This window comes from Thrips palmi, unplaced genomic scaffold, assembly GCF_012932325.1.
Source record: "Thrips palmi isolate BJ-2018 unplaced genomic scaffold, TpBJ-2018v1 HiC_scaffold_16, whole genome shotgun sequence".
Lineage (NCBI taxonomy): Eukaryota > Metazoa > Arthropoda > Insecta > Thysanoptera > Thripidae > Thrips > Thrips palmi.
Window position 1 is genome coordinate 15,542,173 of NW_023144625.1, and position 25,135 is coordinate 15,567,307.

General features: G+C 63.1%; 1 protein-coding gene across 1 annotated transcript; it reads left to right on the forward strand.

Annotated features, from left to right (window-relative positions):
- Positions 1 to 151: 151 nt before the first annotated feature.
- LOC117642750 lies at positions 152 to 24,436 on the forward strand. The gene is made up of 2 exons (XM_034381249.1): positions 152 to 2,693; positions 23,269 to 24,436. Exon 1 carries the CDS (start codon positions 370 to 372, stop codon positions 2,686 to 2,688), a length of 2,319 nt encoding a protein of 772 aa, XP_034237140.1. The 5' UTR covers positions 152 to 369; the 3' UTR covers positions 2,689 to 2,693; positions 23,269 to 24,436.
- The last annotated feature ends 699 nt before the right edge of the window (positions 24,437 to 25,135 follow it).

The window sequence follows — 25,135 nt, forward strand, 5'->3', positions numbered from 1 at the left end:
CCCGCCACGCCACGCGCGATCCACCTGTGCGACGGCCCGACGGCCCGGGCTCCAGCTCCATCCAGCAGCCTCAGCCCGGAGCGGCCCTGCCTGCCCCGGCGCGGCGCGGCGCGGCTCGGCCCCTGCAGGATCCCTCCAGGTACGTCGTGGCGCGGCGTGGCGCAGCGCGCAGCGTTGCCGCTTCGACGCCAGGATGCTGACCCGGGTCTGGGTGTAGCGTAGCGTCGCGACAACACCGCGGTCCTGCGGTCCTGCGGCCAGGCCTAGAGGCAGCGGCCATCGACACGACGTCCAGGACGTCGACGAAGACCCTGAAGAGGCGCTGACGTCGGCGACGACGTGTAAACCGTGACACTGCCTTCCTCCAGGATGGCGTCCCCGCGCGGCCAGGGCGGCCAGGGCGACGCGGCCACGCCCATCTGCAGGTGCCGCGTGCTGTACCTGGGCTCGGCCGTGCCACACGCCAGCAAGGACGGCCTGCAGGGCATCCAGGGCCCGCTGCGCGAGCTGTACCCCGAGGGCGGCGCGCGCGGCGCCAGGGGCATCGACTCGTGGCTCAGCGTGTGGAGCAACGGGCTGCTGCTGGAGAACGTGGACGAGAACAGGCAGGAGGTGACACGCTTCTTCCCCATCTCGTCGCTCCACTACTGCGCCGCCGTGCGCCACGTGCTGGTGCCCGAGAAGGCCAACGGCGAGTCCAACGGCCAATCCAACAGCAGCCAGCCGCGGTTCCTGCCGCTCGACTCGCCCTTCGCGTCCGCGCCCAGCCCCGTGCACCCGCCCCTCTTCGCCGCCATCCTGCGCCGCACGACGGGCATCAAGGTGCTGGAGTGCCATGCCTTCATCTGCAAGCGCGAGGCCGCCGCCAACGCCCTGGTGCGCTGCTGCTTCCACGCGTACGCCGACTCGTCCTACGCCAAGCACATGGACGGCCAGGGCGGCCAGAGCAACGGCAACGGCTCCGTGTACGGCACGCTGAGCCGCCACATGTCCAGCCACAGCCCCATGGGCAGCCCCATGGGCCCCATGGGCAGCAACAGCATCGAGAAGGTGGAGGGCTGGCGGCAGGCGCACGGCTCGTCGCTCAGCCTCAGCAACGGCAACCACAACGGGACGCTGGACTCGCGGGCCGACTTCGGCGCCGAGGACGACGTCGACGACCTCTCCGTGTACAACGGCGACGAGAACCACAAGGTGTGGGCGGGTCGCGACGAGGTGGACGCCGTGGACGCGGGCGGCGCCCTGTACGCGACGTTCGGCGCCACCATCACGAGGTCCTCGAGGGCTGGCCGGCCCCGCCAGATCCAGGCCCCTGTACAGCCGCCGCCGCCTCCCCCGCCGCCGCCCCCCAAGGAGGAGAACGGCAAGAAGAGCAAGACCGCCAAGGAGCGACTGCGGCGCAAGAAGATGCTGGGCGGCAGCCGCGAGGAGTTGTACCCCGGCATGACGCCGAGCATGGCGCCCAGCATGGCGCCCAGCATGGCGCGCAGCACCAGTGGCTCGCTGGCTCGAGGGGCCACCATGCAGATGAACGGGCACGCGCGGCCGCACAGCTCCATGTCGGGGCGCGAGCACATGCAGGCCCTGTACAGCAACGGCACGCTAATGCGGCCCCACGGCCCTCCACACGGGCCGCCCCATGGCCCCCCGCACCACGGGCCTCCGCACCCCCACCCCGCTATGATGATGACACTGCCGCCGCCGCCCCCGCACGCCCGCCCCCACCTGGTGGCCATCCCCACGGGCAAGAAGGCGGGCACCTTCGGCAAGAACAAGGGCATGCCGCCGCCCATGGCCATGCCACCGCCGATGGGGCCGATGGGTCCCATGGGCCCCATGAGGTATATGATGCCGCCCCCGCCGCCCACCACCATGGGGCGGCGTAAGCACGGCCCGCCGCCGCCCATGATGCACGGACCGCCCATGGGACCCCCCATGGGACCGATGGGGCCGATGGGTCCTCCCATGGGGCCGCCGATGGGACCCATGGGCATGGAGGAGCCCATCTACATGCCGTCAGCGCGGCCGCTGAGCCCCGTGGCCTCGTACCAGCCCGGCCACTTCCCCCACGAGGCGTACCTCATGCAGCAGTACGCGCAGGCCGCCACCGCCACGCTGGACGGCCGCGGCAAGAAGAAGAACAAGAAAAACAAGAAGAACGGCGTGCCCGTGGCCATCCCAGTGCCCATCCCCATGCCGGGCGCGCTACCCATGATGGCGCCGGGCATGATGCCGCCAGGGCCGCCCGGGCCGCCCATGTCGCCGCCGCCGCCCTCCGTCAACGGCCACCACAACGGCCACAACGGCGTGAACGGCCACAACGGCATGAACGGGCACGCGCACACCAACGGCAACGGCACCAACGGCACCAACGGCGGCAGCCCCGACAACGGCGACGACTCGTCGCCCGTGGAGGAGTCCCCGTTCAACACGGGCATCTACCGCAAGAAGGGCCACCTGAACGAGCGCGCCTTCAGCTACTCCATCAGGCAGGAGCACCGGTCCCGGTCGCACGGCTCGCTTGCCAGCCTGCAGTTCGGGCCTCCCGGGGCTCCCGGCACGCCCGAGCACAAGAAGGAGCGCGAGATCGTGCAGATGATGCGGGGCCTGGACCTCCACGGCGAGGACCTGGAGCGGTCCGAGGTGCCCCCTGCCGTCCTCAGCGCCACCCAGCGGGCGCGCAGGTAGACCAGGTGAGTGCGGAGTGGAGTGACAAGGAGTGTGCGTCCACCGGCCCGAAGTCCCTATCCTAATTCATCGGCACTGTATGTATCGATTAGCGACCTCAAAAAGAATGGCGTCGGTAAAAGCAAAGTGGCCCCGCTGCCAGAAAAAGGTCAGGCGCACGCGGTGCGGGGCGGGGTGCGGGGCGGGGCGCGGTGCTCGGACCCGAGGCCCGATCGGCCGGCCGGGGCGGCGAGAGTAGTTTTGATTTAATTTGATGGGGTGAGTTTTTTCCCCGTTTTTTCCCCCACCAGCTTGACGCTGTGGTCGTGCGCACGCCGCGACGCCGCGGGGAGGGCCCGCTGTCACACTCTAATTTATCGGCGGGCCCTGGCCCTGCCTTCTCCGGCCCCTCAGCCCCGGCCCCGCTGCTCGTACAGTACATTCAGCTCCTTGCACGTACGAGCGAGAGCGAGCTCATCGTCGGCGTCCTCGCGGGAGGGCCCAGGAGGGCCCAGGGAAGTCCGGAAACTTTTTTCCGGGGATATTTCTTTTGGAATAAAAGAAGAAATGCAGCGGTGGGCGCGCCGTGCGGCGTTACATGGCCCACATTTGTGGCACGGCGGGGCGGGGCTGGCGGGGCTGGCGGGGCTGGCAGCCAGCTCATTACGGGATCAATGTCCTGCGGGAAGGGCGCTGGGCGCTCCGCTGCAGGCTGTTTCCCAACCCGTCTCTCTCGCACTCGTTGGGCACCCCGTAGGGCCCCGAAGGGGTGCGAGTGGGACAGAACGACGAAAGAAAGCACTGTTCGGAATGAGCCCGCTGGGCCAGGCCGGCCAGGCCGCTCAAAGCCGGGCTGCCGGGCTGGGCTCCACGCCGCTCCACGCATGCCGCCATGGAGGCCGCGATGGTGAGACGCGAGAGGGAATGGAAGGGAAGGAAAGGCATACCGGTTCTTGTTTTCCCCAGAAAGGCCGGCCTTCTGGCGAGACCACAACACCGGGGTAAAAATAACAACGAAAAACGAGGAAGAAGCTCAAGTATCGAAGTGTATCGTGGAGCAAAAAAAGGACGCGTCGTTGAAAGTCGAGCCTTGAACCTTGAACCTCACACCTTGAAAATTGTGTTATTTTTCTCTCTCTCTCGGGGCTGCTTTTAATTTTTCTTCACGGCAGGTCCACTTGATTAACATAAATTCTTGAGTCATGTCAATTATTCCCAAGTCAATAAGGCCCGGACTTCGGGCCAACAAACTAATCTGGGGAGGTGGTGGCGGGCGGGGCGGCGGTGAGGCACATAAGTGCCGGTTCGGTCGCCTAATATTCAATCTGAAAAATGTGACTAACTCCGACGACGAGAGGGACGAGAGGGGCCGTAGAGGCTGGCACCTCCACGCTCCACGCTGGCACGCCGGCACGCCACGTGGGTGTCGCCACGGCGACGCGTCGGCGGCCGAGCGGCCAGGCCAAGCCAGCACGACAAAGTCAACATCGCGGCGTGGCGGCGCGGCGTCCAGCTGGGCGTAGCCGCCCACCGGCCCAGCGGCACACCGGCCCAGCGGATGGAAATGGCGGGAGAAATTTAAATGTCGGAACGGGAACGGGGCCATTCCGTCAACCGGGGACCGGAAGGAGGGACAAAAACTCCCTCCATTCGGCCTCGGATGAGAGTTTGCGTTTTGGCGCGCTGCAGGGAGCGCCCTGTTGGATCGCTCAGCACAGTAGTAGTCCTGCGAAAAGTGTCTCGTCGTTCTGCGTCCTGAACTCATCGAGCACTGGCATTGCGAAGAAGAAGAAAGTGAGCGGCCGGAAACTGCGGACGACAACGACACACGATTTGGCCTCGGTTTCTCCCGGACGGCGCCGCGGCGGCAAGCGGCGCTTCGGCTCGGCTCCTTTCAATTTTATTTTTTCGCCTTTCCCATTGCACTGCGTTGCACTGTGCCGTTCCATTGTGTTTGACCTTGCCGAGCAGAGGCGGTGGCGGCCACGCGGCCGGCGTGCAGAGCCTGGCGGCGCCGACGCGGCCACACTTGTCTGCCGAGCGGTTCTCCGTCTCTCTCGCACCCATACGAAGAGCCCTGTGAGTGCGAGAGAGACAGGGCGACGAGACGACTCTTCTGAATAGGCCGGCTGACTTGTCGCGTCGCGCCGACCGGCCGGCGCGGTGGCGCCAAGAGGCCAAGCACCGGCCGTGGCGGCGGAGGCGGCGGAGGCCGTGGAGACGGTGGAGACCTCAACGCCCGTCCGCACGACAGTGCCGTGCACCTCACTCGCGCCATCTCTCTCGCACCTATGCGAGAGACTAGACTGGGTGTCAACGACGGTGGCGAGGCCGAGCGATGCGTGGGGTGCCGATAACGCCTCGGATGTAGTGGCTGGCTCGCCGCGGCAGAGGCGGTAAGAGCTGTGGCCGGCGCGGCGCGCACTCAATGGCGGAGACTATACAGTGTGCTCGCTAACCTGTTACAGTGTAGCCGCGGCAGGTGCGGCACGCCGACAGCGCCTCGTTGAATGAGTCGCGTCGCGCGGACAGCTCGCTCCGAACGGTTCTTTCACCGCTCCGTCTCTCCCGCACTCTCGCGGCGTCCCGAACGTTCCGCGGCGGTGCGAGCGAGACAGAGCGCTCTCCGTTCGGAAGCGGCCCGCGGCCGGCCGGTGCAGTGTGGTGCAGCAACCGCATTGCGCTGCATGCAGCCTGCAGTGCCTGCAGTGCCTACAGTGCACCAGCAGTCATGCGGCAGGGCAGTATATATGGGACGGGTGGCTTGCGAAAGCGAAATCTTGCCGAGCCTTGTTGCCTCAACAGCTCCAGCCGGGCAGCCTGTGGCAGCCCCACCGCGCGAAGGTGTTTGAAGGTGTTGTGCTGTCCAAGTGTTGGCCGCCAGAGATCGGCCCGGGATTACAGTGGGCCGGTCGCGGCCTGAGGGGCGGACTGGCTTAGCACGACGGCGCCACTGTAACCCCCCCCCCCCCAAACGCGACACGACCACAGGGCGACAGCGCGACAGGTGGATCGGTAACGGCGTGAGGGTCGCGAGGGCAGTGACTCATGCGAACTGGTGTCTGTTGCTTTCTGCTCATCATGCCGTCAGGTAAATCTGTGTAGCACGGCTGGGCTTTCATTCAACCGTGCTCCAGTGTCTTGGGGCCACGACTCTCGGAATCGATCTGCAGGAGATTGAGTGAGTGTGTGCGTGCACAACAAGTTGGACAAGAAGGCCCTCTTCCTCGGCGTTCCACTCGTCTCCAAGCGGCTCGCCACGCGTAGAGGCTTGCGCCGTGCTTGGGCTGCCGGGGCTGTGCTGCCGGTCGGAGTCTCGGAGTCTCGAGTCTCGGCCGGTTCTCGTCGCCAGGTGAGGTGTGCGCTGTTGCCGGATGTCCTCCCCGCCCCCCTCCCCTCCCTCAGGTGCCCCGCTCAGCTGAGAGTGGGGGAGGGGGGAGGGGGAGTGGCTTCAGGAGTCAAGAGCCAGGTACTCGGCGGGCGCAAACAATCCGGCTTTGATTTTGTTTGTGTGAAAATAACACCTTCGGGGGGAACGACACGAGTGCGGCTGCTGACGCTCGGGCCCGACAGACAGCCTCGTGGGGTTGGCTTAGGTTAGGTTAGCTGGCTCTCTAGTCTGGCTGGTCAGCTGAGACTGCAACCCGCCCGAGACTGGCGGAACTGCCACCCACTCAAATGAGACGACTTCTTGGACTGCAACCCGACGGACGCAACGGCAACCCTCCGCCCGGCCGTTCCTCGTTCGGCCCGGTTCGGCCAATCAGAGAGCGGGCGTGGCGGGGCGCTTCGCAGCCGACTGCAGGACTGCAGGTGGCTCGGTTTGAAGGTGTGTCGGCCACTTCGCCACACACGACGGGGACGCTAGGCGGCGCGGGGCGGCGGCGCGCGGTCATTGGATTGGAACGGGGTGGAGGGCGGAACTTGGCTCGCCACGGACGGCCGCGTGTTGATTACGGGTCATTAAAATAAACAATTGCGGCCCGGGCCGCTGGCGCTGCCGAGCGATTCCGAGGGGTCGCTCCGTCTCTCTCGCACCCCTGCGGAGCACGCGGAGCGGCCCTCGAGTGCGACGGAGACGGAGCGAACGGGACGGGACGGCCTGCGCAGGCGCGGCGTCGTCATCGCCATCGACTTGAAAGGAATTGAATTAGCGCCTCGCCTCATATCCTTCCTTCGCTTTTGGCGTTTGGCTTTTGGCGCGGCAACCGCTCTGCCTTTCTTCCTTTCTTTTCCCTTTCCGTCCGTGCTTTTCTTGCTGCCGCTGTTGGTTGTTGTTGTTGTTGTTGTTGATTCATGCCCGCGCACTTTGTTCGACGCGCTAATAACAAACATGCGTTGTCTGAGTACGCGGCTTTTTCACCGCTGACGGCGAGGATGGCTTGTCCGGGAAAGAAAACAACAACACCGCTGTGGCTCGTGCAGTGCTTTGGGTCGGGACGGGTTAGGCTAGGTGCGCTGCGCGCTGCCTCTGGTTGCCTCCCCTCGCGGGGCCGCGGCGCGCCGTGCGTCACCCAGGGCGTGGCCGCGGGGCTGGGGCCGTCCGCGGGCATTCCAGGCTAAACGGAGAGACAGACAGAGAGGCAGAGAGACTGGGAGAGACCGAGAGGGACAGACACAGGCGCAGCCCGCGCGAAGCGACGACCCATACGGCCATTGACGGCAGGGTGGGCAACGCGCAACGCGCACCGCCGGGCGAAGCGCAAAGCAGCCCTGGCGGTTCCGAACCGTGTGCTCTTTGGTTCATCGCTCTGTCTCTGCCTCTCTCGCACGCGTGTGGCGGCGTGTGGGGGTGCGAGAGAGGCAGTGCGACGTCTGGCGTGCACCGGCGTGGCGGATCGGGACGGCCGTGCGTGCGCCACGGGCCCTGCTTTCACCGTGCCGTGCCGTGCCGCCACGGTCCTAGACCGGACCGGCCCTAGGGGTGTCATGTCGCGTTAGTGTCAGGCCCGAGCCGAGCCGGCATTGTCCCCGACTCGGTACGACTCGGTCACGTGCAATGCCATTGCTATTTGCATTGGCGCTGCGGCCGAACACTTTTTCCGGTGTGGCGGTGTGTGCCGCGCTGTTATTGACACGCCGTGTTCCACAAAGCGAGGCCTGCGGAGAAAATGTGAGGCTGTAAGCTCGGCCGTAAGACTGGCCGTCTATGCCCGTAAGGGACGGAGCGGCGCGGAGCGGGCAATTATACATTCCGCGCATTCCGCGCGCCACTGCAAAGACGAGGCGGTCCCGGGTTCGAATACCGGCGTCCCCGAGTCGGACTTTTTGCTTTTCTTTTCGCGACTTTGGCGGGGGTGGGCGTGGCCCCGGCGTGGCCCGTGTGGCTTACCTTGGCCGCAGATCGGCCGTCTGATCAAATCCGGAGCGCGGCGCCTTCCTGGAGTCTGCGATGGTGCGAGAGAGACAGAAGGCAGCCTGTTGAAAAATCGCACTGGGACTTATTGCCAGGCTCGGCGATGGCGGTGTAGAGTGTAGGGTCTCTCTCGCATCCCTGCAGGACGCCCCACGAGTGCGACAGAGACAGAGCGGCGCTCCGGTGGGCAAAAAACGGACGTCCGCGTCGCCGAGGTCCCCCGATGGGCCGCACGACGCATCGCGTCAAGGTGAGGCGAAGGAGGCGTCTGTATTTGGCGGCGACACACGCCGCACGCCGCGCCGGACAGATCTGTCTCTGTCGCACCCTGACGGAATGCCCCACGAGTGCGAGAGAGACAGAGAGGCCGGCCCGGCGGCCGACGGTGACCCCTGCCCTCATTTGGCGTCCGCGCCGTCGAGTCCCACGCCGCCGAGTGTTAGATCACGTGACCTTTGGTGCGGCCTCCGCGGGGCCGATGCGCCGCGATGCGCTGCGATGCGCCCTGCTACACTGTACTCTGCGCGTCCCTCTTGCACCCACGGAATGAGCCTGTTGCACTGCTGCAGGGCAGCGGGCGTTTCGTTTCCCAGCAGTGTACTGCCAGGTTGCGGTGCGCTGCGACGCTGTGGCGGCGGCACGACTATTTGTTCACGGTCTGTTTCTCGCGCTCCGAGAAAAATCGAAATTTAATTCGAGACGAGCGTTGTCCTTCGTCGCCCTGTCTCTATCTCGCCCCGCAGTTGCTGCACGGGTGCGAGAGAGACGAGTGACGGGGCGCGCGCCTTACGTCCGATCCGGCTTCGATTCCCCGGCTGTCCGGCGGGTCGCGATTTATCGTCGATATTCCTTCCCGAAACGCCGAGCCGAGCCGCCCGGCAGTCTCCGTCTCTCTCGCACTCACGCGGCGCCCTCGGGGCCGTAGGGGTGCGAGAGAGACGGAGTGACGGAGGACGAAGGCACGTCCAGTGTAATCGAAGTGCAGCGGATTAACCGACGACATCCATCAGTGTCGCAGCCAGCAGCAAGAGTCGTTTTCGTCGCTCTGTCTCTCTCGCACCTATACGGGACGCCCCATGAGTGCGAGAGAGACAGCGCGACGAAAACGACTCTCGGAATCAGTCTGTGGCGTCCCCAGCGGGCATCAGGCATCGGGCGCCTTGCATCATAATGGCGCCTAATGGCGAGAGAGATGGAGCGAGAGCCTCCGAGAGCGAGAGAGACGGAGCGCCGCCGCCCATAGTGTGTGAGAGAGATGGAGCGAGAGCCACCGAGAGCGAGAGAGACGGAGCGCCGCCGCCCATAGTGTGTGAGAGAGATGGAGCGAGAGCCACCGAGAGCGAGAGAGACGGAGCGCCGCCGCCCATAGTGTGTGAGAGAGATGGAGCGAGAGCCTCCGAGAGCGAGAGAGACGGAGCGCCGCCGCCCATAGTGTGTGAGAGAGATGGAGCGAGAGCCACCGAGAGCGAGAGAGACGGAGCGCCGCCGCCCATAGTGTGTGAGAGAGATGGAGCGAGAGCCACCGAGAGCGAGAGAGACGGAGCGCCGCCGCCCATAGTGTGTGAGAGAGATGGAGCGAGAGCCACCGAGAGCGAGAGAGACGGAGCGCCGCCGCCCATAGTGTGTGAGAGAGATGGAGCGAGAGCCACCGAGAGCGAGAGAGACGGAGCGCCGCCGCCCATAGTGTGTGAGAGAGATGGAGCGAGAGCCACCGAGAGCGAGAGAGACGGAGCGCCGCCGCCCATAGTGTGTGAGAGAGATGGAGCGAGAGCCACCGAGAGCGAGAGAGACGGAGCGCCGCCGCCCATAGTGTGTGAGAGAGATGGAGCGAGAGCCACCGAGAGCGAGAGAGACGGAGCGCCGCCGCCCATAGTGTGTGAGAGAGATGGAGCGACGGGCGGCGCATAGAGAGCCACCGAGAGCGAGAGAGTGCCGCCGCCGCCCTTCGAGCGCGATAGAAGATAGAGACGGGGATCGTGTGGTGCTGGGTGCGGCCGGCCGGGCGCGGCGCGGCGCTTCCAATAGCGAAATGCCATGGGAATGTTTGGGGCTTTCGCGTCCTTTGTTCTGCAGCCCATCCCGTCCCATCCCGTCATACCGGACAAAATATTCTTCCCCTGGCGACTCAGAGACGCAGCGTCCCTTCCGACCGGGCTGAAGTCCACCCGTTTCGTCGACCTCATGAGCGCGTCCCTTGAAAAGAGCGTTATGGCGCGAAAGTTGTAACTTGGTGGAAATGCTTTGCCGCTGGCGTCCTCCTGGTTCTATGGATCGCAGAGGCGTTCCGCGAAAGTCACCGCAGCGCCGCGGCACGGCGGCGGATGGGACGGCGGAACGGAGCGGCTTTGGGAGAGGCTTTGGGCCTTTGGGGCTTTGAGGCAGTCCGCCCGCCGCCTCGGCCATTGTCGTCTTTTCCCATAGCCTGCAGCAGGGCCTGCAGCATGGCCTGCAGGAGAGCCTGCACTGCAGCGCCGCCGCCATGATTGATTTTCGCGATTCGGGACGCGGGGAACGAGGAACGAGGAAGGGAAATTCGGAGACAAGGCGGTGGCCGGCGAGAGAGGCGGGGCTAAAGATGCTGCACTAGGTCTGCCTGGAGAGGCGCTGCTACACTAGACTGGCCTGGCCTAGGGAGGCTCAACCGGAGAGTGGCCGCGCGAGCGCGCGATGACGGCTGCATGAGAACAATCCCGCGACCTTTTACAGAGGCGTCGCCGAGCCGCCGCGTCGCCATTCGGGGGAATGGCTGCTAATGGGTGTGGGAATGCAAAGCAGTGTGGCCGGCAGTGTAGTGCCTGTCTCTCTCGCACTCGTCCGGCGGTCCGTAGGGGTGCGAGAGAGACGGAGGCCTGCTCTGTCGCAGAGTGTGTGGTGTGTTGCCGGTCCGGTCCGGCTGCGGGGACCGGGACGGGGACGGACATGGAGGAGAAAGCCTTACTGGCGGTGACATCGGCCTGCCTGCCTGCCTGCCTGCCTGCCTGCCTGCCTGCACCGCCGAGGAGAAATGCCTTACAAGCGATCGGGAATTCGTCCTTCGAGGACGCGTCCTCGCGTTCGCCCCGCCGTGCAGCAGGTGGCGCGCGCTAGAGCGCTTTCCTCCGCGAGTCCGCGTCGTTCGTCTCTCTCGCACTCGATGGGCGTTCCGTCGGCGTGCGGGAGTGCGAGAGAGACAGAGCGATGACGCGGCCTGAACCAGCAGCTCACGGGTAGTATCGGGACTGCTGGGCGGGGCGGCCGACTTGCATACAAGGTGCGCGTCCGCGTGTTTGCGTGTGCGTGCGTGCGTGTGTGTGCGTGTCCTGATAAGTCACCGTCCCGGTGCGGCGTTCCTTTGCGGGGCGTTCCTTGGCGGGGCGTGCCTTGGCCGGGCGTGCCTCCACGGGGCGTGCCTTGGCAGCCGGGTTCAAATGCCAGCCGTGCGTTCAAGTCCCCGAGGGTGACGCCGCCGGCTGCAGTGCAGGCGGGCATGTGTCGGGCCCGAAATGGCATACGATCATGTGTGGTCTAGCCCTTAATGGTAATGGTAATGGCGGGTAGGCCTCCGCTCGGGCTGCGCACACGCGTGTCTCCGCGTTGCCTACCCGCCGGGCGCTCCCCCGCTGGCTGAGGGAGAGAGACAGAGAGAGCGGGAGAGCGAGCGCGCCGATGAGCGCGGCGCGGCGGCGACGCTCTCACCGCCCGGCATTCCGTCACATACAAATACATATTGGAAGCGGACGTCGATTGCATGAGTGAGAAGAGAAAGAGGCGACGGACGGACGGACGGACGGGCAGACAGACGGACACGCAGGCAGAGAAATGGTGTTGGTCCATTCGAGAGTGTCGGTGCCAGCAGCAGCATCTGCCCCAGATCCAAAGATGCGGCAAAAAGGAAGTGCGGGAAAAAACAGCCCGGGCCGCTGCCATGCGGCTGCCATGCCAGGGCTTTGACTGGTAGAAAGCTCTGCGCGGCGCTTGGCGCTTCGCGGGGGTTCCTTTCTTGTCTCGGATTAGCGCCGCGATGCTCCCGGCTGCTTCCTGGCGGCCAGGATGGTGGCGCCGCGGACGCCGAGGACGGCGCCGACCTGGATCGGCGGCCAAGGTCGTGTGGCTCGGGCGATTTGTGGCGCCCCTGCCTGGAGTTTCCGATATCTGGGGGCTTCGATGTGTGTTGGTGCGGGACCTGGCCGTTGGACGGCTGGGCGTGGCCGGTGTAGCGGCGCGGCGGGCCCCGGGGCGGGGAGGGCCGTGCCCCCGGGGCCGTGCCGCCGTGCCGCCGCGCCTCCAGGGCCTCCAGGGCCTCGACGCGAGCCTTGCCTTGCCTCGCCGCGGCTCTAACCGGCAGCCAATACGAAAACCGCTGCACACTGCTGCCGGGCCGTGGCGGGCCGTGGCTTGGTGCTCGGTGCCGCGCGGCGGCGTAGTGGCGAGGCCGGGCCGGGCGAGCTAGCCGGGTGCCGAGCAGTGCCGAGCAGTGCCGAGCCGGCTAGGCTGCTCACGCAAACAGCTAACGGTGGTTCGCCTGGTTCGCCGCCACGGGCCGGGCCTGGCGGGCTCGCGGGCTGGCGTCGTACACTGTGAACGCCCCTCGGTATGACGCACGTCACGGCGCCAGGCGAAACTAGGGAAACCCTAAAAAAAAAAATGGGTTGATTTGTCCAATTTTGTCAATGACACGTCGCGCGGGACGGTGAAGTGAGTCGCGTCGGAAAAAAAATATTGGTGGCCTGGTGGCCGGCCGGTTTCGACAGTGTGGGTTTCAGGCTCTAGTTTCGTCGGCTGACTGACTCATTGACATCCTTTTGATTGAGCATCGCGGGCCGGGCCGCCGGGGCGGGGCGGGCTGAACGCGACACCGGCCGCCCACCGCTTTATATGGCGGCAGTAAAAAGAGAAAGACTCGACCGGTGCGGCACCGCCAGCCCGCCAGCCCGCCAGCCCGCCGCGGCACAACATTCATTTTCTTGTTCCTCTTCGGCCGGCCTAGGCCCGGGGCCCTGAGCCCTGCCTGGGCCCCGGGCCCCGCCAACCGCAATAAGTTGTTTCTCAAACACAAAGATGCGGTTTACTTTTCATAGTGCCGCTCCTCCCCGCGAAACCCATCGGAAGCAGTCGTCCCAACTCCAGTCGGCCGCCGCCACGCACTTCGTCCAACCCTGTCCCTCTTGTTTCGACACACTTTACTTTGCATTTTTCTTCGAGTTTCGAAGGCGCGGACGATATTTCGCCTGAAGAGGGTTTAAAGGGTTCCGCGGTGTGCCCGCGGCGCTGCTCCGGACTGGTGCCGGTCGCTCTCCCCCTGTCCTTGGGTTGACCGTCTCCCCGCCGAGCCGGTTCCTCCATCGTTGCACTTTTTTCCGCCTTATTTTTCGGTGGCACACATCCGCTTTTTTTCCCGGTCCGGCCGGCGACGTGGCGCACGGTCATCTGATACACTGCGCGCACCGCCTCCGCCTGCCTTATCTGCCCCCTTTTTTCTTCGGCCCGTCTCTCTCTCTCTTGCACACTAACGCTATCTGTGGTTTGTCCCTTTTCGCGTTACTTTTCACGTCCACACACCACTGCACACGCTCTCACACCTACAGCGCTCGCGTGTCCACGTACACACACACACACACACAGGCGCGCTGGGGCGTGAGCGTTGAGTCCCTTTTGTTCGGCTAGATTAAGAACGATGGATGAAGGGGTGTCGCAATGCCCCCCCCCCCCCTTTCTCTCCCGCAGTGCAGCAGAAACGCTAGGCTGGGCATTGGGCTGCCATGCGGAACGGACGCAGAGCCTGGTTGGAGGAGAGGAGGAGGAGGAGGCATCATCGCCAGTAATACCTGTGTATCCCCCGTCTTCTTCCTCATTCAGGTTTCCTCCTCCATTTTCAAACATTTTTCCTCCCATTGTGCGGCCAATTATTTAGCGGGGGTCGTGGGAAGCGCGCGTGCGGCCTTCATAGCAGACCGATCCCGAGCGTCTTTTTTCGTCGCTCTGTCTCTCTCGCACCGCCTGCGGCCTGAGGGACGCGAATCGGCGCTGCTGGCTCGGCCGGCTCGGCTGGCGCATGCATCGCGGTGGCGATACTGTTTCGACACGTTACGTGCGCGGTCTGGCCGTGCCGCAACGCACGCGCCCCGTGCCTCGTGCTAGCTGCCTCGCGAGTGCACGCGAGCGGGATGGCGGGACGCGTGCCACAGCCAGCGCGGAGCGGCGCGTTGTGGTAGGTCCAGGGCACGCCGCCAACAATGCGCCGGCGCGCGCGCGCGTGTGTGATTGTGTTATTTGGCTGAGCCCCACAGCGTACATAACGACCTAACGTTTTGTTTGGATGGATTGTGTGGTTGCAACACACACACACACACACAGCCTCCCTAATCGGACGGTTTCGCGTTTCGGAACGCAAAGCTGAACAAGGCGCTCGTACGCTATGCGCTTACGGCAGCCGCTGACAGCCAAATCACTCGTTGGGACGATGTAAGAAAGGATGGACCCGGGGGAGTGACTTGAAACTTGAAGGTTGGGTCCGAGAGCGGCGTCGCCGAGCTCCAGTTTGCATGTGCAGGAGGGATAAAGGACACGTCGCTCTGGCGGGCCGGGCCGGGCCGGGCGACAGTCGTTGCGGCGTTGTTTACAGTGCAGGCCCGTCCAGTCCACTGGGATGCCTCCGAGCCGCGCGTCTGGCTGCTGTCCCTGTCGCACTCCCTCAGGGATGCCTCCATGAGTGAGAGAGAGACGTTCCGCCGCCCCTCGCCGTGGCACTGCTGCGGCATCTGCAGCGAGGCAGCCTGGCGGCCATCGGCTGCACGACCAATGGCAGCGGCCCGTGGTCTCTCCCCTACACCGCATTCCGTGCCGACAGTTATTCCTCCCCCGTGTGGTCTCGCCTTGGAGCCTTCTTGCTCGGTCTAGGCCGAAGCCATGCCGCAGCACAGCGAAACGGGACGCCGCCATCGTCGCTCCGTCCCTGTCGCACTGTGGGGCGTGCCGCCCGGCGCGAGAGAGACGTAATCGGACTAGAAAGGGGATTGGCCAAAGGTGTGGATCGCGCCGGCTGTTGTTTCCCGAAGCTGGAACTCTGGAAGCCGGATCGCGTGCCTCGAGCGGGAAACTCGGGAAAAGAAGCGAGGCACTGTTCTTCTCGCCTCATGACGATATCGTGTGCGCATCCAATGACGAAAAAGGTTTTGGTTGTTGGCGCCGCGTTGCCGCGCTGCCGCCGCGCGTTGCGTGGCTAGGACCGACTTCCCGTCTTTCCCAGAATTAATGCATCGCTACTCTGGGAACCAGCCGGGCAGTGTATCGCCTCGTGCTACTCGTCGTCGTGGGTGGCTGTGCTTTTGTGCCCGGAAAATGTTCTACGCCCATGTTGCTGCGCGCCGCTGCGCGTGTGTGTGTGTGTGTGTGCGACCGCGTGGACCTTGAGCTGTCTGGCGGCGCCGTTCGCCCGGGGACGTCTCCGAGTGCGTCGCCGTGAACGTCGGCCTGCCGGCGCCTTCCGGCGAGGATGTCGCAGTCGTCGCCATCCGCAGTGGGTGTTGTCGCGTTGCCTGTTTGAAATGCGCGCTGCAGAGGACAGCATCCTGGCGCGCTTCCCGCGCCGCGCCGCGCCCTGCCCCTCGCACCCAAGTCGCCGCATGAGTGCGAGCGAGACAGAGCGACGAGTCCACCGCGTTCACGTACACGGCTCATTTTCGACAAGGCGGCGTGATGGCGGCGAACAGAGTGGACCGATTCCCCAGCCCCGTTGCTCCACGTCCATCGCTCGCAAACAAGCCTTTTTTCGCCTTTTTTCGTGGGTCCGTTCCATACTCGACACTCAGCGTGGCCGCGGAACGAAATTTCAATCCCCTCCCCCTCCACCTTTACAGTCCATTCGCTTCGCGGGGCGACTTGGACGAGCTCCTCGGCAGTCGCTCTGTCTCTCTCGCACGCACGGGGCGACTCGTTGAGGCGCGAGAGAGACAGAGCGACAGCCCTGCGCGGCATCCGTCCGCTGCTCCAAACATATCTGTCCGCCTCGCATGCTTCGCCTGCTTCGCCTGCTTGGAGGATGGAGTAGCCAACGAATTGAATGCTGCCTTATACGGCTCACGGCCCGTGCGTGTAGGTGTGTGTGTTTGTGTGTGTGCGCGCACGCGCGTGTGTGCGCCTTTCAAACTTGTCGCGATCTTAGAGCCGTGCAGCGCGGCAGCGTAGAGCCATGCAGACTACGAGTTTGAGTAATGTCTGCCATTGACCCTTTGGGTGACTCACACACACACACACACACGCACGCACGCACAGACGCGCTCGCACTCGACATTGAGTGTCTTCCAGAACAGGACGCGCGATGTGGGGCCGATCTCCATCCGCCTACGTCCTCCATTCCAGCACGGCTGGAATCTCCACGTGTGTGTGTGTGTGTGTGCGTGTTGCTCCATTTACGTGCCTGCGTTGTCTCGTTCTCGCCTTTCCTCGGCGCTTTTCCCGGCCGCTTTTATGACGTGCCCGGCGTCCCGGCGTGCGCGGTGCGCGTCGCGTCGCGTCGTCGCGGCGGGGAGGGGCGTGACAGTCGCTTCGCTATCCGTCTCTCTCGCGCTCGTGGGGCGTCCCGTATCGGGGGGTGCGACAGAAACGGTGCGGACGGCCTCCCGCGGCACTGTAACCATGCCGCGCTGATTTTCCCCGCATTCCTGAGGGGGAGAGAGAGAGAGAGAGAGAGAGAGAGAGAGAGAGAGAGAGAGAGAGAGAGAAGGGGAAGTGAGCAGACCTTGAACCCGCCGCCACTCCGCCTTTCCCTCGCAGCGCCCGCATTGCTGCACTTCGCGCCGCGCTGAGGTCGCCGTCGTCGCCGTCGAGGAGGAGAAGGCTGTGACCTTGGCGGCCGGCAGCCGATAGCGCCGCGGCGGCCTCGCCCTCGGTCCTCGCAGTGTAGTAGCCGGCGTGAAACTCTCGGCTTCGGAACCCGCATCTTGCGGCTTTAACTTAATTCGTAACTCGTGTTGTGTTTTGGATGGGGCGCCTCGTCGTGCCTGACATTTACTCGGCGATCCCAGGCCAAGCCAGCCAGGCCAGGCCAGCCAGGCCGGCGCCTTCTTCCCTCACGGCCCGGAGTGACGCAAACCGTGTCCTAACAACAACGGTTTGAAATTTAGGCGGTGCCGCGCGCCGTCACGTTTTCTTTTGGTGGACGTCGTGCGGTGTGCGCTCGCTCCTTACGCCACCCTCCCGGCTCGCCAGGCTCATGCCGAACGGCGCTCTCGTCGCGCGTCTCTGTCGCACTCCAGGGGCGCCTCCTAGGGGTGCGAGAGAGACAGAGCGGCGAGGCTGGCGAGGCGGTCCAGCGCAGGGTAGCGCCACTGAGCACATGCAACCCAGCCGCCGGGCCCAACGTCAGCGGTCACACAAAGCACGCCAAGAATATCGAATCGATGTGTGCCGAGAAAAGATCTTTCGAGTCGGGGTCGCGCAACAATTAAGGGGTCGCGGCGAGGTAGCTGGGTCGTGTTTTGGGCCGATTTTAAGCAGCCACTGCGTCTGATCCGAGGCGGCATTTTGCTCCCTCACCCGGCAATGGTCTTTGAACCTTCCTTTAGCATGCTTTGTTACGGAGTGTGATTATCAGTCTTAGTTTGGGAGCAGTATTGTCTCAAAGTTGGCCGAAACGGTCAGAAATGTCTTTGAAAAATCGTGTTTTGGACCTATTTTAAGCAGCCACTGCGTCTGACCCGAGGCGGTATTTCGTCCTCCTTCAACGGGCAATTGGTCTTTGGACCTTCTTTAGCATGCCTTTGTTACGGAGTGTGATTATCAGTCTTAGTTTGGGAGCAGTATTGTCTCAAAGTTGGCCGAAACGCTCAGAAATGTCTTTGAAAAATCGTTGTGCCTGTTTTTGTCAACTTTGAGACAATACTGCTCCCAAACTAAGACTGATAATCGCATTCCGTAACAGAGGCATGCTAAAGGAAGGTCCAAAGAACAATTGCCCGTTGAGGGAGCAAAATGCCCGCCTCATATCAGACGCAGTGGCTGCTTAAAATCGACCCAAAACATGATTTTTTAAAGACATTTCTGAGCGTTTTGGCCAACTTTGAGACAATACTGCCCCCAAACTAAGACTGATAATCGCACTCCGTAACAGAGGCATGCTAAAGGAAGGTCCAAAGACCAATTGCCCGTTGAGGGAGCAAAATGCCCGCCTCGGATCAGACGCAGTGGCATGCTAAAGGAGGGGTCCCGTGGGGTCGCGAAACTTTTCCTGGGGGTCGCGGAAATTTTTGGCTACAAATTTGGGGTCGCGAGCCGAGAAAGGTTGAGAACCGCTGCCCTAGCGTTGCCTTCCCACCCTTCGCGGCGCCCTCTGCCTGTGTCTGTGTGCGTCCGCCCCACGGGCCCCACGGGCCCCACGTAACCGGGCAATAACGGTATGAGAAAGCTCGCGAAAATGTGTTGGCTTCATTTACACGTAACCACGCACGCACACAGGCACACACTCGCACGCACGTGCGCGCATCACGCGAGGCGACACACGCCCGCCGGCCGGCCGGGCGACACGGCAATTTTTTTTGTGACGAGTCACTCTGCCGGCCGTAGTCATCTTCTTCCGGCTGTGGCGTGGCGTGGCGCGCGTGCTGGCGGCGCTCGGCACGTCGCCGTAAATCCAAGACTTTTCAGGCGGCGGTCTTAACGACCGCGGCTGGTTTTAGGTTTAGAACGCCGCCTTGCGCGCGGCGCACAGCGAGGCGCACAGCGTGACGGCGTCGCGGGCGCATTCGGCAACGCCGCGGCCACTGCACTGCACATGCACTCACGTCGGCCGGTATGAAAAAGCGGCGACACTCACTGTGACCTCTGGCGTGTGCGTTGTGCGCGTGTCTGAGTGAGTGACTGGGTGTATGAGTGTCTGTACGTGCACACACGCGTGTGGCGCGGCCGCATAGCTGTTGCAGGTGCAGTGAACGCCAGGCTGGGCAGGCGCGAGGTCCTTCGGCTTACGCGACCACGCCCTGGGGGCCCGTTCTTCGGCCCCGCCCCCCCCCCCCCCCCCGCCCCGCCCCGCCCCGCCCCGCCCCGCCCCGCCCCGCCCGCCCGCCCCGCCCCGCCCCCCCCCTAGACCTTCACCCCGCCTCCAGCCCGTGCGCGCCGCGCGCATGCAAGCCTCGTTGTCGTCTACCCTGCCAGCTCAAACTCCTTTTTAATTGGTTCAGGTCATCGAGCAGCCGTTGCCATTGCGCTTTATAGCGGGCTGGCCTTCGTCGCTCTGTCTCTCTCGCACCCCCACGGGATGCCTCGCGAGTGCGAGAGAGACGGCGCGACGAAGGCGCCGTGTTCGGAATCGGCCCGTTGGCTGGGCAGTATAACGCGGCGATAGCGACGGCTAAGCCGAGCCGCCTTGCTGCCTTCTTGGTCTGCGAGCCGTCGACGCGAAGGCCTCCCAGTGGCGTGCCGTCCCGCGGTCACCCGGTGCGCGGCACGCGGCACGCGGCGCCAAACTGCTGCAGAACACGTTGGCAACGAGGCAGGACAGGTGCAACGTTCAATGCGCAACGCAAGCGGCTCTGGCTCTCCAATCAGGGCGACTCGCGGGTATCGCCACCGCCTTGCCTTGCGTGCGCGCGAGAGAGACAGAGCACTGTGCGGACCGACCCAGCAGGTGACCCTCCTAAAAGTGGAGAGGCGGCGACCTGCCGCAAAGCAGAGCAAGGCAAGGCGACGTGGCCGTCATGCCGTCGAGTCATTAGCGTGGCTCATCATGCAAGCTGGCCGAGCTTGCCGAGCTTGCCCAGTGTGGCGGCAGCAAAAATGCAGCGGCGGAAAAAGAAAAAGACAAGGCGCGGCCCCACCCTCTTCCTTTCCTTCGCAGTGGATGCCCGCGGGGCGGGGCGGGGCGTCGTCCTGAGGACGACAAGGAATGTTTTTGGCCGCGCTCTCCACGTGGACATCACGTACCTCGCTCGAACGGACAGACACACAAGACAGACGGGCAGGCAGGCGAGTCCGCTACCGTCACCCTTCCCCTCCCTTTCCCTTTGTAGGTCAGTGTCAACTCGGCCCACTGCGCGCCGCGCGCCACGGCCGGAAGGCGGGCCGCCCGAGACAACATAAACACAACAACAAAGACAGCAGCAACAACAACACGAGCTGCGCGGCCGAGCGCGGGTCTGCCCGCATGGAGATAGACCCGCGACATGGAGTTCACGGCTAGCTCCGCGGTTTTCCGCTTCGCTCTCGCGCATACAGTCCCAACAAAAACGTCGCCAAGTGGAGTCCCATAAAGTCATCACCCGGCGCGCGCGGTGACCGCGGGGCGCGGCGGGCGGGCTGCTCGTAAGTGGGTTAGCCGGGGGAACCTTTCTTCGAATCTCCCGGTGGCGCGCCATGGCGGGTCGGGTCGCGCTGTTCCGACCACTTAAAGGCCTGCAGGTGAAAGCAGACGACAGTGCCGCGCAGCCGCGGAGCCGCGGTGCTGGCAGGGCTCGCCGCGCCACTATGGGCAGCAGGTATTTGACGAACGGAAGTCGAATGGCGCTACGGTGCCGCGCCACGCCGCGCCACGCCGCGCCACGCCACGCACTGCCCGCCCTACCTCCGCCTCTCCCCTTCCGGTCAGCCGCCCGGCCCAGCCTCCACCACCCAGGCCGCCGCTGCCGCCGCCGCCGTCGTCGACGTCGCAGACGGGAAAATTAGCGGCAGTAAAAATTCTCATCCCGGGGCACTCTGGTCTCGTTTGCCGCTCCGGTGCTGCGAGTGCGACGGAGAGGCAGTCATGCCTTCGCTGTTGGGCTGTCTGCTCGCCGTGTTTTAATTTTTTAATTTTTGGCGCTGCATTCTGTTGGCGGCCCTGGCGGCCCTGGCAGGCGTGGCCGCGCGCCAAGTTGGGCGCGTTCGTCGTGATGGTCGCCGTCGTCACAAACAGAGTGGCTTGATGAAGACACGGCGTATCATGGCGGCCACGGCGCGGCCCGGTCACGACGCCGTGCTGGCGGCGCCGTGTCACCGCCACCAGGGCCTGGCGTCGTGTCGCGACGTACACGTCGAATCGCCCCGACGGTGGCGTCGTCGCGGACCGCCACTACCGCCGCGCTGCGTCGCCCTGTCTCTCTCGCGCCCACGCCGGACGCCCCGCGAGTGCGAGAGAGACCGGCCCGCCCCCGCCTAATCACGGCCTGACCTTATCGCTAATTGCGGACCGGCCGTAACCATGGCAACCCGGCGACGCGGCAACGCGGCCTGCCTTCCCGGTAGCGGGGCGCCGAGCCTTGCGCCGAGCCTTGCGAGGAGCGGGCGTGAGAAGATGACGCCCTTCCCACCGCCCTCCCCTCCCCCACCTCCCACCGACCAGCAGCAGCGCCAACCACACACGGGGGCCTGCACTCGATGCGCACCGAGGACGTCAAAATGGACTAAATTTGACTGAATTCGCTAATTTTGAATTGGTTCTGACGTCATATTTGGCGGTCTGCGGCCTGATACTAAGCCATTTCCCCGACTCTGACCATGACCGTAGCCACAACGTGGACCACACCAGTGTCGAGCGCCTGCGAGGTAGGCCAACGACCCGCCGCGCAACACACCGGTGTGGAGACGGTGGCCTACCTCGCGCCTGTCGTCTTCAGGGGCACCGTAGGCCACCGTCTCCACGCCGATGTGTTGCGCGGCGGGTCGCTGGCCTACCTCGCAGGCGCTACAGCACCTCAAAGCAGTCCGCCTCATCGACAGGGCGCTCGTTTGCAGCATCAAAGAACTTGTCTCTGTCGCACTGCCGGAGCGCGCTGTCAGAGTGCGAGAGAGGCGGCGCGCCGCTGTTCGCGGAGTCAGGTGGCTGTGCCCACGCCGTGTCATTGTTTTTGGTGTCGGACCCGGCGGCGGCGGGGCGACAGGCGACCGATTAGGCAGAGTGTTTTCGTCGCCCGGACTCTCTGTCTCTCTCGCACCCGTGTGACTGCGGCGGCCGACGAACCGCCTGCTCGGAATGAGTTTGCAGGTGCCGGCCGGGCCGGGCCGCCTTCCCTCTCGATCAATCAGGCCGCGGCAGCGCTAGGCAGGCCGTCCGCTGATTGGCTGGGAAGAAGCGGAAGCGGCATGCCCCACCCCGCCTCGGAATCGCCGCCTCGCCTTATCGATCTATCGATCCACTCCACTCGAAAACGCGACGCCCCCGTTTCCTCGGAGACTTGAACGCGCGTTGGCGACGCTAGCGCCGTGGCGCAGCGTTCACCGATTTGCCCCGTTTGACTAGAGTTCCCACGACGGTTGCCATGAGAGACTGACGCTGCGGATGAGCCACGTGACTCATAGAGGGCCGAGCGTTCTTCCGCTCCGGCGGGGTTGCAGAGACACCCGGACAGAAACGGCTGTGTTTTGGCGTCTTGGCGGCCCGGCCAGTGCGAGGCAAGGTTAGGTTGGACCACTTTCTCGGGAAAGGGGGAGGGAGAGGTGGGTGCCGCCGCTCCGGCCGCGAGTGTGTGTACCCTAGCAGAAAGGTCGGCCGGGCCATTGTTGTACACGTGCCGCCGGTCGATACGATACGTTATTGTTGAAAGACGATTGTGGCTTGCGGCCACAATGGCGGCACAATATGGCATTGTTGTTGGTGGCCGTCTGGCAGAGAGGCCGGGGCTCATATTCCTTAATTACTGATACGCTCCGCCCCGGCAAGATGCTGCTTTTTTTCTTGCTGTTATTTCCGGTCCAACTCGCGCCTGGCGGGAAGAGTGCCGAAGTGAGGTTAGGTTGGCGCGGCAGCACCAGGGCAGCACCAACCCAACGGCACCAAACAGTCCTCTTGCCGAAACCCGTGGAAGTTAGACAGTGCCCCATTCATAGAGGCCGTTCTGAGGCTACCGCGCCAATGGGGCACGAGCCGCCTCTACTTTTTAACCGTTTTTATTTCCGCTGAGACGCCACTCCTCTATCCAAACTTCCTGCCTGAAAAATGAATCGTAAACTAACGCGCACGATCCAACAAAAGGGCTTTAGCTCTCGTGGCTTCGGTCTATTTTCCCCCGCCCCCTGCCGGGGTACGCCGCCTACCCAGCGGCCCCCGGTCCGGTTGCCTCGGCGACGATATGCGTTATGGCATTTGCATGACAATGACGGCCGGACCGACCGGAGTCCGCCGGAGCGAGCGCGCTCTTGCCGGGGCATTGCCGGCATGCATGAGGATTACGCGGGAAATTTATTGGGAGGGCAAGCCGCGTGGAACACAGTCGTCATGTCGCTCTTGTTTTTGTTGTCGCCGTTTGTTGTTTTTTTATGTCGATGTTGTTGCTGACCACGCCGTGTTGTTTGTGTTGCAGGGCCGGCAGAGAAACCGTGTACAACTAGTCTCCTGGATGGGCCGTGCTGTGATCGTCGCAAACGAAAGCGGGGCCCCAGCGCTGTAAAGAAGTGGTCCAAAAATTACGAACAAAAATAAATTACGAACCAAGTAGAAGTGTGGTCCCTGTACTGGAACTGTGTGACGCCCCGGCCACCGGCCGCCACCAGCACCCGCCATGTTTGTTTTATGTTTTACTTTTCTCAAAAGAAAAATAAATTGTGACAATAATTTTTTTTAAATGTGTGCCGTCGAGGTGGTGGTGGTCGCGTGGCCAGGGCCTGCGGCCACGGCGGGTCCACTCGAGTTTATCTAGTGAAAGTAAACAATTTGTAATAATTATAATTAATAATGATAGTGATAATTTAGTAATGAATTTCGTGGAGAGGATGCATGTGAAGTTTTTGCAAGTAGAAAGTGTTGTTGCCTGGGCACGATGACGGAGCGCTATCTTGTGGATGGCCATCCCTGTCTGTTTTGCGCTCCATGCAGACGGATGTTTCGTACGGTGGCCTTGCCCGACGTTGCGCTTTCGTTTAGCAATTTTACGAAAAACGCCGCCCTTGTGCTTTCCTGGCGGGATGCCCCGAAAGAACTTTGTTTGAATCAAAATTTTTGATATGTATTGTATTAATTCAAGGATGTACCACTCGGGCGTAATCATTAGTCTCTGTGAGAAATCCAGCACAATTTGAAGCCTCTTTATGTTAAGGTATATTTTGGCGGCGTGATGTCGTTTGTGAAAGTGTATTATCTTATTAGGTAGTTTTTACTCTCGGTTCTCAAGCACACTTGCTTGGATAAAATCGAATATTAATACAACGCGATGCTTGAATGCCATACTTTTGTTATTTATTGGTATCAAAGGAGAAGAAATTAGATGTCCTGTAATGGTTAAACGATGTAAGATATCTGTGTATATTTATTGTTCTATTCTGTATATTGGTTTATCGCATGACTGTGTTGAAATAATGTAAATAAAAAAGAACGAATTTTATTGTGTCAATAAGAGATTATTTGTTTGCTCAAACGTGCCAAGATTGTTGTTGTATAGTGACTTAATAAGAGAAATAAAGACGTTTAATAATTATAATTGTACCGAAAAAATGTTAACATGTACAGTCAAATAAACCACGTATACAAAGTTATCGGAGAGTCTTTTTTGTTTTGTTTTCGGTGCCCCTGAAAAAATAAACCTCTGCAGGGAGGGATTTTTTTTTCAAGGCCAAGGGCAGCAGGGGAGGTAGTCCCTGCTGCCGTACTCTAGGTCAGTTCCACGCCGGCGCGCCCAATGAGTACCTTCCAAGCACACGCCGGGTGCGGGGCGAGCCTGGGCGAGCCGCCGCCATTCGGAAGAGGAGTCGCCTCGTCTCTGCCGCACCCCTACGGCTGCCTACGGCGCGCCCCGTGAGCGCGACAGAGACTGCGCGACTGTATTCGGAATGTGCTTGCCGCCCCACGGTGCTTCGCGCTTCTCGGTCTCCTCCCTCGTGGGAGTGGCGACTGCGCGACTGCGGCGAGAAGCAGCGGGATGGGTCGGGCCTAGCCGGGCCTCGGCGCCGCGGCGATGCGCAGGGCGTGGCGGGGCGGGGCGGGGCAGAAGGGGCACCGTCCCGGAATGCCACCAGACGGGTCGCGAGCCGCCGGCGGGGGAAAGGGGGGGGGGAGGAGAAAGGGGCCTAGAGGGAATCGGGAGGCCGTGTGGAAATGGAAAACGCTCCCCGCGTCCTGACGACGACGACAAGCCCAGGCTGCTGCCGTTCGAATTTCTGCGTTCGTTTTCACAGCCAACGACGACGATGGTCCTGCTGCGGGCGGACACGGACGCGGACACGGCCGGGCAGGAA